This window comes from Ovis canadensis, chromosome 17, assembly GCF_042477335.2.
Source record: "Ovis canadensis isolate MfBH-ARS-UI-01 breed Bighorn chromosome 17, ARS-UI_OviCan_v2, whole genome shotgun sequence".
NCBI classification, from domain to species: Eukaryota; Metazoa; Chordata; class Mammalia; order Artiodactyla; family Bovidae; genus Ovis; species Ovis canadensis.
In genome coordinates this window covers 67,538,896-67,554,905 of record NC_091261.1, presented here as the reverse complement: position 1 = coordinate 67,554,905, position 16,010 = coordinate 67,538,896, and the positions used below count along the sequence as shown (strand labels likewise).

Here is a 16,010-nt window from a genome sequence, read left to right as displayed (position 1 = left end):
AGGATCCACTCAAACTTCTTCCTTTATATATTAACTTCAGGCTGCTAATCAGATATGTGAGCTTGGAACTTACATCTTCTCTCTCTCTTTCTCTTTGAAGTTATAGAATTTTGTCACTGGGAGAAAAGCTAAGGATCATCTAGCGCAACGATGAGCAAAGTAAGGAGCAAAGTTTCCCAGAGGCGCCTTCCCCACCCACCGCCATTTCCTCTTACATCTCACTGGACGAAACTGGGTCACATGTTATGCCTTAAGCCAATCAGGGAACTAGGGTCACTGTGATTGGCTTAGCCTAAGGAAGTAGTCCAACTTTGGCTGAATATTAGAACATCTGAGCAGTTTTTTAAGATGCCAATGCCTGGTGGTGCACCCTAGGCCAAACTTAATTGATCTGATTGGACTTCTGGTATTGAAATTAAAAGAAAAATCCTGTGGTGCTTCTAATATCAACCCTCTTGCTAGTTCAGTCCCCCTAACCCCATCCATTTCACAAAAGCCAATACTAACCCAAAGAGATACTACGTTGCCTAAAGGACTGTATCTTCAATTAATAGCAAAAACAGATACAAGCAAGACCACACACACACACACACACACACACACACACACACACACACAGAAATGACATTTACTAATCGTTTTTCCAAAATATGCATAAGTACCCATTCCTTTTCTTAGAAAGTGAACTCCTGAGGAGCTTAAGGACTGAGAAGCAGTAGAGTGTAAGGCACTGTTTATCAAATTTGAGCACATCAGAATCCTCTGGAGGGCTTGTTACAACAGGGAGGGCTGAGCCCACCCCCAGAGTATAAAATGCAGTGGTTTTGGTTGGGGAGAGGGAGTGGATAATCAGCTTTTCTAACAAGTTCCCAGGGGCTGCTGCTGCTGGTCTGGGGACTACAGTAGCCACTGGCAGAGTGGCTAAGACTTTTGGCTATAGAATCACACCAAGATCCAGTTCTGTACCTTACACCAAGTCAGAACATGGGCAAGTTACTTAACATACCAATGAAATGGGGTCAATAATAACAGAAGGCTGGCCTTATGACAATAACTAAATATGAACTTAGAATGTAAAGCAATTAGAACAGTGTCTGGCCCACAGCAACTGCCTAATGAACATTAGCTATTACCATTCATTTCTTCCTTCATCAAACAATTATAAATTGAGTTTTTCCTTTGAGACATGCACTGTTTCAGGCACCAGGAATACAGTGGTGAGGAAAGCAAAGCCTTGCCTTTCCATGAGCTTACAATGCACTGAGGAGGAGCATGATAGATGACCTTGTAAATATACAGTATAACACAGAGGAATTTTGCATTCCAAGCAAACAATATCAGCTGTACACAGAGCTTTATGAAAACTTGGTCCAACCTTGTTCACATTTTCCAGCTCAAGGAGGCGGTGGCATTGTTTCTTTCTAATGCAAAAACTTCTTAGCAGCATGGCTTTTACCATGGCAGCTGAATAAAGCTCAGGTTATGGCTTTTCCAGTCAGGTTCTCCAGAGAAACAGAACCAATAGTGTGTATGTGTGTGTGTAAAATTTAAATTTATACTTATGTTTAAAGCATGTTCAAATATAATTTGGGAATTCCCTGGCAGTCCAGTGGTTAGGACTCTGAGCTTCCACTGCACAGGGTATGGGCTTGATCCCTGGTTGGAGAACTAACGTCCCACAAGCCAAGTAACGTGCCAAAAAAAAGTTTAAAAAAATATGATTTATATTTATACTTATACTATATAGTATATTTATATGTAGATTTTAAAATACTCTACTTTAAATCACTAAAATGTACATGAATTAAAGAGCCAAAGGAATTGTGAAAAGAAAGCAAAACATGCACAAAATCGTGACTCTGAGCACCTTCTAACATTTTTAACAAATTCCAACTCCATCAAGATCAAGATCTTTGATATCAAGTGCTCTCTCTCACTTCTCCCATCCTCAGAAACAAGGGAAACAATAGCTCTAAGATGAATCATGAGAGACCAGGGTAGATGAAAGAGATAACTTGCCTCCTCCCCTTGAATAGATCCAGGGTTGTCACTTACGCCCCAAGGATTTCTCCCAAATAATGTTGCAGGCATAAATATAAGATAGAAATTTGGCAATTAACTATTCTTACTTAACTCTATGTTTACTGGGTGAGGAACTCCATCAAAAGCTATTAGAATTAATCAGCCGGTTCAATGAAGCTGCAGGATATAAAATCAACATTTTATATACTAACAATGAACTATCAAAAAGAGAAACAGAGAATATAATCCCATTTCCAACTGCATAAAAAAATAATAGAAATGCATTTACAAGGAGATGAAAGATCAATACAGTGAACACAACACATTGAGAAAAGAAACTGAAGAAGACACATATAAATTGAAAGATATTCTGACCTCACAAACTAGAAGAATTAATATTCTTAGAAAGTACATAAAACCCAAGGCCATCTATAGATTCAACATAAGCCCTAGCAAAATTCCAATAATATTTTCCACAAAAGTTAAAAAAAAAAAAGTCCTAAAATTTGTATGGAACCACAAAGGACCCTAAGAGAAAAACCAAATTGACAGCATCACAATTCCTGATTTCAAACTTTATTACAAAGCTTTAATTATCAAAACACTATAATACTGGCATAAAAAAAAAAAGACACACAGACCAATGGAACAGAGTTGGCAGCCCAGAAAAAAACACATACATATATGATCAAATAATACTTGTCACCATGAACTTCCAGATGTTCAAGGTGGTTTTAGAAAAGGCAGAGGAACCAGAGATCAAAATGCCAACATTCACTGGATCATGGAAAAAGCAAGAGAGTTCCAGAAAAACATCTATATCTGTTTTATTGACTATGCCAAAGCCTTTGACTGTGTGGATCACAAGAAACTGTGGAAAATTCTGAAAGAGATGGGAATACCGGACCACCTGACCTGCCTCTTGAGAAACCTATATGCAGGTCAGGAAGCAACAGTTAGAACTGGACATGGAACAACAGACTGGTTCCAAATAGGAAAAGGAGTACGTCAAGGCTGTGTATTGTCACCCTGCTTATTTAACTTATGTGCAGAGTACATCATGAGAAATGGTGGGCTGGAAGAAGCACAAGCCGGAATCAAGATTGCCGGGAGAAATATCACTAACCTCAGATAAGTAGATGACACCACTCTTATGGCAGAAAGTGAAGAGGAGCTAAAGAGCCTCTTGATGTAAGTGAAAGAGGAGAGTGAAAAAGTTGGCTTAAAGCTCAACATTCAGAAAATAAAGATCATGGCATCTGGTCCCATCACTTCATGGGAAATAGATGGGGAAACAGTGGAAACAATGTCAGACTTTATTTTTTCAGGCTCCAAAATCACTGCAGATGGTGACTGCAGCCATGAAATTAAAAGACTCTTACTCCTTGGAAGGAAAGTTATGATCAACCTAGATAGCACATTCAAAAGCAGAGACATTACTTTGCCGACTAAGGTCCATCTAGTCAAGGCTATGGTTTTTCCAGTGGTCATGTATGGATGTGAGAGTTGGACTGTGAAGAAAGTTGAGCGCTGAAGAATTGATGCTTTTGAACTGTGGTGTTGGAGAAGACTCTTGAGAGTCCCTTGGACTGCAAGGAGATCCAACCAGTCCATTCTAAAGGAGATCAGTCCTGGGTGTTCTTTGGAAGGACTGATGCTAAAGCTGAAACTCCAATACTTTGGCCACCTCATGCGAAGAGTTGACTCACTGGAAAAGACTCTGATGCTGAGAGGGATTGGGGGCAGGAGGAGAAGGGGATGACAGAGGATGAGATGGCTGGATGGCATCACCGACTCGATGGACGTGAGTTTGGGTGAACTCTGGGAGTTGTTGATGGACAGGGAGGCTTGGCATGCTGCAATCCATGGGGTTGCAAAGAGTTGGACACGACTGAGCGACTGAACTGAACTGAACTGAACACTTGCCAAAGAACCAAGAACACAATACTCATTGGATAGTTTCTACAAAAAATAATGTTGGAAAAACTGGATATCCATATGATAAAGAATAAGGTCATTATACTAAATGAAGTAAGTCAGACAGATGGACATTGTCATATCACAGCCCCATCTGACCCCCTTCTGACTCCCCAGGAAGGGACCAGGGTGAAGCCATAACTGTCATTTTATATTTGCCCTCTGTCCCTCTATTCTACTCCTAAAATGGGTGACAGTGTGGTAGTAAGAGGCAAGGAGCAGCTACTTCTAAATCAGAACACTTGTAATCCTGGGTCAGCCTCATCTCCTCTCAGGATTGTTGTCTTTCTCAGCATGGCAAAAAAAAAAACAACAACCAACAAACAAAAAGCAGGGACTTCTCTGGTGATCCAGTAGGTAAGAATCCGAGCCTTCAAAGCAGGGGCCTGGCTTCCATTCCTGGTCAGGGAACTAAATTCCACATGCCACAGTGAAGAGACCGTGTGCTGTAACAATGATCCAACAGGCGGCAATGAAAATCTCACGTGATACTGCGCGCCACAACTAAAACCCAGCGCAGCCAAAACAACAGCCAAACTTTATTACGGATATAATACACACTTATTGCTGGGAACTACAGACCAGCAAAATAGAAAACATAAGTGGTTCATAATCCCCTTACCTCAGAAAAAAAATACTAACATTTTGATACCAATTCTCCTCAGCAGCTTCACGTCAGAGGGACCCTGTCCTCTTCGCTTACTAACTAGCCCTTTCCAGTTACACATATTAACCTGGAGGGAAGTTACTTATTATTTACTTTTTCCCCTCTGGAGTTGTTTCTGGAGGTCGTTCTGTAAATTTTGTTGGGTGAGGGGCATAGATTTGAGAGACAGACTGAAGTTGGAGTTGTGCTTGGAGTTGTTTTTCAGTTTGAAGTGCTCACCTCCTAGCTTTGGGGGCAAAAAGTATTTCAAGCCTTGTTTTTTATGGTATCTGTATTCAAGAACTGGTCATGTCATTTCGGGTTGTTTTACCTCAGAATTTTTTAGCGCTGGCCGCTTTCTGTTCCCTTGAAGGGTAACAGCTATAACTCTGGTGACGACTGGAATTGGCTTTGGCCGTGAGACTTTAATTTGTAATGACGATTGGTGGCTGTAGGGGGTGGCCGTGCCTCTCCGGCGCGCGCTCCCTCTGGGTTCAGGACTCTGGTCCACACCGGAGAGGGGAGATCCAGCTAGAAAAGGGCGGAGCTGGGGCGAGGCGTCCGCCCGGGCCTGCCGGCAACCAGGCAACAGGGCCTTAGCAACGGGGAGGGGGCGGGACCTAGGGAGGAAGTCCGATGGCCACTAAATCTCGCGAGAGTTGCGTTTGCGCGCTAACTCTAAGTGCGAGGGTCCCGGGGTCTGGTTGTGGCTGTTAGCGAGGTTCGGGCCTCTGGGAAACGCGACAAGCCCACCGGCCACCATCATCACCATCATCATTATGGAGACCTCAGCGCACAAGCAGCAGCAGCCTGAGGCGGCCAAGATCAGAAACCTGCCCTGGTAGGAGGGGGCCTGGCTGCTGCGGGGAAGGGGATCGGCCGCGCGCGGAGGCGGTGGCCTGAGTGAACAAGTGGCCAGTCTCCAGCCCGACCTCGCCCCGCAGTCCCCGGACTTGAGGCCGGGGTGGAGCCACAGAAGTTCACCTGCCCTCAACTCCCCAGTCCTGCTCCATTCTATTTATAACTGGCTAGGTCTCCCTTCACCCGTAACCCTGGGCCCCCTTTCCTGTTGCGGAAGAGGAAAACGGCTTCCCCACTTCGGTGACAACATGGGTTCGATCCCATGTCTTCTGACATTGCCTTGGCCTCTGTGGCAGAATATTCTCTCTTGCCAAAATAGTCTCTTCTCTCGGTGCGATTACTGGTCACATTCTAAGCTAGAATAATGATGATGATGATGACAGCACTTCCTAGTTAACTTATATTTCAGTGACTTTGTTACACGCACCCTATTAGATGTTGGAATTTTGCAAAGACCCTGGGAAGAAGATACTGTTATTCCAGCTTTACCAAAAGGTTAAATGACTTGCTTAAGGTCTAGAGTTGGAAAATAGGTTTGGATTTGAACCCAGGTGGTCCAGATTCAGAGCTTGCATTCTTAGCCAGTCTGCTTCCACAACTGTGTCTTACTGTTGTTTTAAAGACTGATAGGATTTGGCTTGATTTTGAAAAACTCTTGTTTCTTTTCAAAAGTTTTCAAGATAATGAGTTCGGTTTGTTGTTACTATAGTAAAAATACATAACATACAATTTACAGTTGTAGCGATTTTGTAGTGCATTCAGAATGTTGTGTGATCATCCACTATCTAGTTGCAAAGTTTTTCATATACCTCAAATGGAAACAATATACCTATTGGCAGTCACTCCCCATTCCCCTCTCCCTCAGCTCCTGGCAACCACTCATCTACTTTCTGTCTCTATGAATTTGCCTATTCTGGATATTTCATGTAACTTGAATCATACAATATGTAGCCTTTCATGACTGGCTTCTTAGATCAGCAGTTCATGTCCTTTTATTGCCAGTAACATTCCACTGTATGGCTATACCACCATTTATTGATCCATTCATCTGTTAATTTATATTTGGATACAGGTTCAATTTTGGATTAACGTTAGGTGCCCATCCAGGTTGAGATTATAGGCAGATAGCTGGAAAGGTGAAATGAGAGCAGTTTTTCAGCATTATTGACATTTTTAACCAGATATTGGGGGGGGGAGCGTGGCCACAGGGGTTAGCCTGTGCATTTCATAATGTTTAATAACTTCCCTGATGACTATCCACTAGATGCCAGTAGCACCTTCCACCCAGTTTTGACAGGGGAAAAGTCTGTAGATATTATCAAGAGTTCACTGGAGGACAGAATTGCCCCAATTGAGAACCACTGGGTTAGAGGTTTTTGTATCTCTCTTCTTTTAGTTAGGATATGTATGAAAGGACTCTTCTGCACCTAACAAAATATTCTGGCCTTTATATATGTTGTAATGCATGCTACATTGTATTTTAGGGTTGAAAAATACCGGCCACAGACACTGGATGATCTCATTTCTCATCAGGACATCTTGAGTACTAGTAAGTATCCCTGTGTCAGTGGCTGGTATCCTAGTTGAAGAACCTGGATACATTGCTTAGGGATGTGGTCTCTGCTGTGATAACCTTAAAGAATCTGACTAAGCTTTTGGGATGTGGCTCTGACAGCTGCATCCTTCAGACGTTTCATTCCTGCCTGTGCCCTGGATTTGAACACAGATGTGAAGTAGACTCAGCCCAACTCTGGCCCGCGGTGAATGAGGCGACTGAGACTGATAGCATCTCTCTTTCTCCCCCCATCTTCAGTTCAGAAGTTTATCAGTGAGGACCGCCTGCCGCACCTCCTTCTGTATGGTCCTCCAGGGACAGGAAAGACATCCACCATCCTGGCCTGTGCTAAACAGCTGTACAAAGATAAGGAATTTGGCTCCATGGTCTTGGAGGTAAATGAGAGGATTACCCTTAACTTTCAACGGACTCTGGTTTCTTATTTTTAGTTCTGCTAGTTTTGTTTTCCAACTTAGTTGCCCTGCTGGTGGTTGGGAAAGAAGCAGATATACAATATTTCAATTCTCTTTTCCTATAATTGACATTTTTGCCTGGAGATTTTGGGTGTAGCTAGAGGGCAGTGGTAGGGCCAGGTGTTTTTGTTTGCTTTTGCCAGCTTTTACTCAAACACTCAGGGGTCACTTGGTTGCTAGCTGTATCCCATGTGCCCTTCTCCATGTTGCTCCACACTGTTCTTGTCCCAGAAGACTGGGCGGTGTAGCCGACAAGCTCCCTTGCCCTCTGGCTCCTATTGGGTTTGGCCAGGAGTTGGGGGAAAAATGATGCCTGGTCCAGCCCTGGGTCACCACAGACGGACAGTGTCCCCACCCACAGGGCACAGCACCCAGCATTCCCCAGGAGCCAGCATCACTCCCCCAACAACCCCTTAAGACTTGAGAGTGGTAATGGGCCCCAGTAGCCCATAAGGTATTGCATAGCTCTTGTGGTTTCTCCCACACCTCACGAGCACCTTTGAAAATATGTCTTCATTTAATTCTCTTCAAATTACCGAATTTGAGTGTGCTGTTTACTGCTGGGACACGACTGATCCACTTAGATTATGAAATTCTAAATATTGTCTATTGTTAAGAAAAAAAATGGTTTAACTTACTTTTTTTGTTATAGATCTTAGAATCTTTCTGCTACCAAGATTCTTAATTGTTCTTACTTCAGTTTATTAAAGACTTGCTAACTTCTGGGTTGCTCTGGGTTGTGGTAGCTAAAATTAGTATCATTCTGCTCCTGCCTGGGGTGCTGTTCACTGTGACCAGACCAATTAATTATTCCTCCAAAGCATGTCAGTGATTGTCCTCAAAAGGGAGAAGAAAGATAGTCATTGGCCTTTCAGAATATAGTGGAATGATCTAGTGAGCTGTGAGTTTTAAATATAACTGCTATCTTTTTTTTAATGATCATCTCTTTATCTGTCCTTAGACCTAGAGACCTAGCTTGCTGAGCACGACTGATAAAAAGATACATTAATTCATAGCACACTAATATGTTTTCTATTTATTCTGGCTTCTTTCACATTTAGCTGAATGCTTCAGATGACCGAGGAATAGATATTGTTCGGGGACCAATCCTGAGCTTTGCTAGCACAAGGACAATATTTAAGTAAGAATTCTTTGCATAATTTCTCTCCTTAAAGATTTTGATCAGTGAGTTGTTTTTTAAATCCTCTCCTTTGCCAGTTTATAAAAGTGTAAAAAAAAGAGGGGGGAGGTTTTGTCAAAAGCAGCCATGAGAAAGACATAAAGTACAGGAATGGTGGTAAGAAATACTAAAATGAAAATACTATCTGAATCTATTTGCAGGTACTCTCGGGCAGCATTAGTTTCATTTTATTGGTTAACAGAGAACTGATTACATCATGAGACTGGGTGAGCTAGTTTGAATTTAAACAAAAATGAATTGAGATCAGGGTGGATAACTAGGATGGTGGTGAAAAAAGAGAGGAAAAGACAGTAAAGGTGGTGGGGAAAAGGCAGCACTAGGATAATAGGATTCTGGGTGGAAGAACGAGGAAGGTGCCAGAGGACAGAATCTGACACAGAAGTTAGACCTCTGTTCCCTTTAAGAGTTGAAGGAGCAGTGGGGTATTTGCTCTATGTGACCACAAATGTCTGCTTTGGTCAGAGTTCTAGGAAAAATGAACTTTATGAGCTAGGGCCCAATGGCACAAATGTGAAGGTGTAGGTTTGGGCCTGGAAGTCACAGTGAGATTGAAGAAGCTTTTAGAAAGTACCACTTGTTTTCCTAGGAAAGGCTTTAAACTAGTGATCTTGGATGAGGCCGATGCCATGACTCAGGACGCCCAGAACGCCCTGCGGAGAGGTAAGGAGTATGGCCATGCCCAGTGTATTGGTGAGGACAGCTCTAGAGGAGAATTAGCATCTTTGGACATGAGATAGGACATGGCTTCTTTTCAGTTTTCATTCAAATCTCTGTATGCCTTTCACTTCATATCCCATCTGATGATCTAGACAAAAATCTCTGCACTGGGGTATTACCTCTTCTAGTAACTTAAAGACATAAACCTTTTGGGGACTCTTAGGTAATGACCAGACACTGTTGTTTTATCCTCCTTTCCCCCCTGGGTTCAGTTTCAGGGTTGGGAATTTGTACTGATGGATGGGAGTGGGTAGGAAGTTGTTCATTCCTAAACTGCTAGATAGGCCTTTCTGCTATTGGTACCCTTAGATACAAAGGAGCCAGGAAAATAATACTAGAAATTTAGTTGCATCAGTCATGTCAGAAAGCTGACATGATTTCACTTCTTGCCAGGAGAATGATTTGGCTGGGAAGGGAGAGTACGCTGTAATTTGTCAGTCTTAAGGGGCCTGGTGCAGTTAGTTTCTTTGCAAGGACATTCTTAATCTCTCTCATTAAGATTCTGCAGTGAACAGCTAAGAGAGAAGAGAATCTTTAAGAATCTTAGGGAGGAGTAGATTCCAGCCCATGTTTAAGGAGGAGGAGAACAGTATATCTTCTGGTCCTAAAGGCGTTGGCAGCCTTTCTGCAGCATCTTGTTCTGTTGAGTCAGTCTGGGCAGATCCCAGCATGAGAATGTTGGTACAGAATGAAGCTGATGTCTTAGGCATCTCTGAATTCATGTTAATGCTTTGCGAATGCTCTAAGAGTTTGAGACAAAGTCCATTGGAAAGTCTTCAAAAAGCCATCCTCTTCCCCTGCCCAGTAAAACTTGGGGCAGCATCCATCTGCCAGGTAGAATTTTATGCAAAAGGGAAGGAATACTGGATTTCACATCTTAATGGAGTAGAATGGCAAGAGTGCCAGAATCATGGCCAGTCGTGGAAGAGGAAGCGTTCTATACAGTCTTGTTCATCAGCTCAGGAAAGGATGGCTGGTCTCCAGGGACATCCTCTCTCGCTACCATAGCATCTCCACTTGTCTGCATTCTTGTTTTCTGTGCCTTTCACATGACCCTAGAAAAGTGCAGGGTTTCTGGGTCCCTTGAAGAATCAGAACGGAAGTGAGGTGGTTTTCTTTTCCCTTGCCAGTGATTGAGAAGTTTACTGAAAATACCAGATTTTGCCTCATCTGTAACTATCTGTCAAAGATCATTCCCGCCTTGCAGTCCCGGTGTACAAGATTCCGATTTGGACCACTGACTCCCGAACTCATGGTTCCCCGCCTGGAACACGTCGTAGAAGAAGAGAAGTATGTTGAAAAGCAGGGAAGAAGGGTGGGCCTTGGGAGACTGAGTGTTGGGTAAGGCTACTGGCTGGTATGTTTTAAGGTGATACCGTTTGTAGACAATTCAGGAAACCTGGCACTGAACCTGAAACCTGGCATTCAGGTTAAGCCTCCCTGTCTGTCAGCTGCCCTGGCATCTCACAGACATTCTTCATGAAAGTCATTTGGTTCTTCACTGGATTCCATCCTTCTCCCCTGGAAGCTGTCCCACCTTCTTCCTGCTCTTCGTTGTTGGGAACTGCACATTGCCAAGTCCCCTCTGCTAAGATGCTTCTAGCCTTTCTAGACTAGAAGGGAGGGTCCTGAGCCATCACATTCTGTGTAATCAGATGCCAAGCAAGAAAGCAGCCCAAGCCGCTGCTGTTGTTAACAGGTGCCTTGGCTTTGCAATTGCAGATCTCATCAGGACCCTATCCTCCCAGAGAACAGATTTCAAAGCTACCTGCGCAACAGTTGATTAAGCAACACTTGATCCCAATAAGAGTCCTTCTAGACTTGGACTGGACTGTGACTCAACATGAGGCCAGTGTCCCCAAAAGCCAGTGAATTCTGGAGTCTATAGATCAGGAGAGTATTGTTAACTCTATCCTTCCCTTTTCTTTAAATTCCTCGATCATCCCAGGCCATCTTGTTCCCTCCATAAGCACTTGTGCTCTCAGGACCTCTGAATCCCTTCTGCCTATTTCCTTTCAGAGTTGATATAAGTGAAGATGGGATGAAAGCGCTCATAACTCTTTCCAGTGGAGACATGCGAAGGGCTCTGAACATCTTACAGGTATGGCACTACTCCAAGCAGATCTCTAGTTGCTTTGGCATAGTTTTCCAAGAAAGACATAAGCAACAATACAAGAGAACTGGTAAAAACTTGATCTTGTTATATATTAAAGATGTACCCCACCCTTGTGTTTCAATTAATTGAAAGAATAATTTGTTGCAAACAAGGGAGAGATAGGGAAGGACTCTGCAGCAGTAACCAGTAACATAGCTGATAAGCAGCGGCATCCTCCGGACATGGCCAGATCTTAGCAGTGTAAGAAGTACAGGGTTCAGCCTGCCGGGTGCCTCCCCACCCCCACATTGCTGCCACTGAAATTGCCTCCTGATCCGCCTGCAGCAGCCATGGTGATTCTCCCCCTCTGTCTGCACAGAGCACCAACATGGCCTTTGGTAAGGTCACAGAGGAGACCGTCTACACCTGCACAGGACACCCACTCAAGTCAGACATCGCCAACATCCTGGACTGGATGTTGAATCAAGACTTCACCACGGCCTATAGGAATATCCTTTCTCATGCCCTACAGTCGGTGCTTAAGTGTCCAAGGTCTGAACATGGAACTCCTTGCAGCTCATGATGGAGCACGATGTCTGTGGGCGGAATGAGTGCTTGTCTTTAATGCCACAGAGTTCTTCCTGAAGGACCCTGACCTGGGTGTGGCTTGCAGCTACTCCACTCACAGATGGGAGGGAAGCACTTAGACATTGGATGGAAGATGCAGTCATTTTCAAGATGTCAGTGTTACTCTTGTTTTCCTGTAAAATTAAGAGCTAGGTGTAGTGATGTAAAGCCTTTTAGGGAACGCATTTGGTTCTATTCTCTACTAGACAGATACAACTGTTACCTTTCAGAAAACCCTTATTGGATGGAGATGAAAACACAGAAAAATAAGAATTTGGGTCCAACATATGCCACTTCAGATGGAAAGCAACAGCTGTGTTGGGGTGAAAAGCCCTTCAAAAGTCACTCTCTACAGTGTTTGTCCTGGAACTTGGTCCCTTTGCCTTAACTGCTCCTCTCTAGATATCATGGAGTTAAAAACTCTGAAGGGATTGGCATTACACGACATCCTGACGGAGATACACCTGTTCGTGCACAGAGGTAACTCATGTTCCTCCCCAGTTCGGAAGCTGTGTATAAGGCAGCATGCTTTGGGGTTGGGGGTGGTTGGAGAGGGAACCTGAAGCTCCACTGTCCACTTTGGAAACAAACAGGAATGAAGAGGTGTAAACCTGGTCCCTCATTTTTTGTTTTATCTTGCTATTTAAAACCTGTTCTAAAAATACTCTTTTGACCTCTAGAATGCTAGGGGGAAAGAAGAAATTCCTGAAAGGCTAACCAAGGGTTCATATTTTAAAGCAATAAGTAGGATATTGTAATTCGTATTTCTAAAAGGGTATTTTCCCCAAAAAGAGAGGGAGAAGGAAGATCTAGCTTCAGGTCAGCCAGAGTGGTCTCACCTAAACCACCTTAAGTTCCCCACTTGGTCGTGTGTTCTCTACAGAAAACTGCTGCTCGACCCTGGCCCACATACTACCCACCCCAGGCCAATCCAGTTAGCCCTTTGAGGGAGGACCAGACACTTGTGTCTTTGAGCTCTGAGTGGTCTGTTCAGCCTCGTGGAGAAGCTCCTCCCTGACCCACAGTCACCTGCGGACAGTCTGGTCCATGAACACTGGTTCTGCCAGTTCCTTTCTAAGCCACTGGCTGGTGTGTGAAATTCTGCCCAAGAACATGGTTGGCTCAGGCCCAGCTCTGCACTTTGTGGGCACTGAGAATGAACTGACCTTTAAAAATCAATCGTTTTTAAAATTGGGATAGCAAGTGAGAACTCGGCTTTGACAGTAACTTAAGAGTGACCCAGTGGCTGAAACAGCATTGTGGATGGGTCTTCCACCTTCTTATGATCACTCTGGAACCTGCTCATTTTTTTAGCTACCCTACAAAGACTCAAAAAGAACAAAAACTTTGAAAACCTACACACTTTGTACTTCCAGAAGCATGGTATCTCAAGATCTATAGCTTCAAGAGATTAGTCTTATCTGATGTGGAAACTCATACTTTCCTCTGTGATGTTTTTAACAGTAAATAATGACTGACCCCACTCATTTGATTTTTTTCTCCCAGTTGACTTTCCATCTTCAGTTCGAATACATTTATTGACCAAAATGGCAGACATTGAGTGAGTATTTATTTTCCGGTTTTGTTTTCCTGCTTTCCCTTTGTTCTGAGTTTTTTATTTCTACTTGTTTAGTATCAATGGTTTGGTCTAAATCATTCATACATAGTGGAGTTTAGTTTTGGGTGGGATTACTGAACAAAGCCGGGGGAAGGGCGTGGAGCTGCTTTTTTAAAGCACAAGGGTTAAACAAGGACAGGTACAGCTCAGTTACATATTTGAGATAAAGGCCTCTCCTTCAGCCTCAGAGGCCGGGTCCACCCTTGTTCTCCATGTGCTCTTGTTATTTGGGAGGCCTGCTTTAGTTCAAACATCCAGGTTGTTTGGGGACAGCCAGCTATCCAGCTGTTATTAAGGCATTTTGGCATACGAAAGCATATTGCAGGGAAAGTAAACATAAACTCAATTTTCCACTTTGGCTGCTTCAGTAAACACAGTTATTAGCCCCCAGTGAAGCTGGCAGCTCTCATCTGAGTAGACAAAAAGCACTGGGTTCAAAATAGACATCCACATCAGCCAACTCCAATTCACCATCACTGGCATTCACACGTACCAATTAGGTCACTTCTTACTGCTACACTGTGAACTGCATGGTTTTACTTTCAATAGCTGGGCACTTGAAAAGGTTGCAAGATAAATACCAGTGTCTTGCTTTATTGACTAGACCACAGAACCACAGATACGGCAAACCAAACTTCCCAGTGAATTAGGAGGAAGGAAACTTAATTAAAATCCCTCTCAGTGCATTTTGTAGGTGAAGAAATAATCCCTAGTCACATGCATTTTGCATATTCACAAAGAGCTTTAACAAAGTTCAGTTCAGATCACCGCTACTGGTAACAATTTTTAAAAAATTTTTTCCTTTGTAGTCTGAATCAGATTTATGAATGAGTATTTGAGGCAGCAAATAAACTGTCTGGGACAAAAGACTGCTGCCTGGGATGAATTTCCATTCCCTCCTTCCAGTCCTGCAGCCGACTTAAGGTCTGATTGCTATTGTTCTTTGGTCAAAAGGCAGTGCTATTCTCTTACTTCGGTTTGCTTTCTTTTAGGTACAGACTTTCTGTTGGCACCAGTGAGAAGATTCAGCTGAGTTCCCTCATTGCCGCTTTTCAAGTCACCAGAGACCTGATTGTCACTGAGGCCTAGATACTGGGGACCACACGCTGCCAACTCACTCTCAGGCCCAGCAGTGACAGAGCAGGGGACTGTGTCACAAATGAACAGCTGCCTGGGCTGGGTGTTTACACAGTCACCCCCAACTGTGTAAAATTGTTCCAGGCATGGATGGGCAGACATTTAAAAAGTACTGTGTGTGTGGCTGTTTGGAGCAGGGCTGTACAAAGCAGTTTTAATGTCCAGCTGTCTTCCTGCACTATGCATATGTCTTACAAGGGAACAAAGCAAAACCCATTTTTAGCCTTAAGGCTTTTACTCTTCAGTTGCTTGGATGATAGGAAATTGGCGTACCCCACTTGAAACATCAGGCTTTCAAATCTAATACGGCCCAAGTATCTTCCAACACAAGGTAAAAAGAACATCACCAAAGTCACATTTGTAAATCTAATCTGTGGTATACTTTAAATAGGTGTTAATGGGTTTCTGGCCCAAGCCATTATGCTTTTATAAAATGAACTCAATTTTCTTCCTTTAAAACCTGGCCTTTTTATTTTTGCTCTTGAAGTAGAATAATTGCTTGTTGGTTCCTAACTGTAGTGTGGACAGGAGAGAAAACGTTCGTTTGAAATGATGCCACTGGGGCCGGAGATCATCCAACACTGACTTGTATAACCCAGGGCACATGAGATGAAGCCTGACTAAGCCTGCAAGTGCTGAAAGGATTGGAACTTTGTATTTAAATAGAAGACAGTTTATCTGCAAGCATTTGTGCTACATCTGTGACAGGGTTGTGCACGGTAAAAATAAAGCAGCTTACTTACTGTTTAAGTGACTCCTCTTTCCTTAGCCAGCTATACAGAGGCTGCCTTGTTTGACTTGCATTTATATGAAAAAGCCGCCTCCGACCCTGATTATCACAGAATTAACTTTCTTTGGAGGCTGTTCTTTATAAAGGTGTCTAATTCTTATACCGTCAAAAGGGAGAAGTTGGTTACACCCATCACTCATGTGGGCCTCGTCTGAAGCTAATGGCCTAGGGGTGGGGGTGGGAGATTGTCTCAAGGAAGCTGCCCAGGGCCTCTCAGACTACACCGTTTGATATTTCAAGATGAACATGAAATCTAAATGTTGCCCAATCTATTCCCAGCTGCCTTGTACT

At 43.4% G+C, this 16,010-nt stretch overlaps 1 protein-coding gene across 3 annotated transcripts; it reads left to right on the top strand.

The window, feature by feature from the left end:
* Positions 1-5,272: 5,272 nt before the first annotated feature.
* Positions 5,273-15,679, top strand: RFC5 (replication factor C subunit 5). 3 transcript variants are annotated; one of them, XR_011249976.1, is made up of 11 exons: positions 5,273-5,486; positions 6,991-7,055; positions 7,320-7,456; positions 8,596-8,675; positions 9,322-9,395; positions 10,583-10,742; positions 11,472-11,553; positions 11,927-12,082; positions 12,405-12,654; positions 13,681-13,735; positions 14,785-15,679. XR_011249976.1 is itself a non-coding variant. In XM_069557975.1 (11 exons), exons 1-11 carry the CDS (start codon positions 5,425-5,427, stop codon positions 14,879-14,881), a joined length of 1,020 nt encoding a protein of 339 aa, XP_069414076.1. In that variant the 5' UTR covers positions 5,273-5,424; the 3' UTR covers positions 14,882-15,679. The 3 variants fall into 3 exon arrangements, 1 of the variants encoding a protein (XP_069414076.1); XR_011249975.1 differs by having other exon boundaries at positions 11,927-12,099; XM_069557975.1 differs by having other exon boundaries at positions 11,927-12,061; positions 12,582-12,654.
* Positions 15,680-16,010: the final 331 nt, after the last annotated feature.

What these genes read in the sequence shown, in the direction of transcription:
- RFC5 (XM_069557975.1), top strand. Translation starts at nt 5,425, where the DNA reads ATGGAGACCTCAGCGCACAAGCAGCAGCAGCCTGAGGCGGCCAAGATC. An exon ending in AAGATCAGAAACCTGCCCTG is followed by an intron (nt 5,487 to 6,990) that starts GTAGGAGGGGGC and finishes ATTGTATTTTAG; the next exon opens with GGTTGAAAAATACCGGCCAC. An exon ending in ACCAAAATGGCAGACATTGA is followed by an intron (nt 13,736 to 14,784) that starts GTGAGTATTTAT and finishes GCTTTCTTTTAG; the next exon opens with GTACAGACTTTCTGTTGGCA.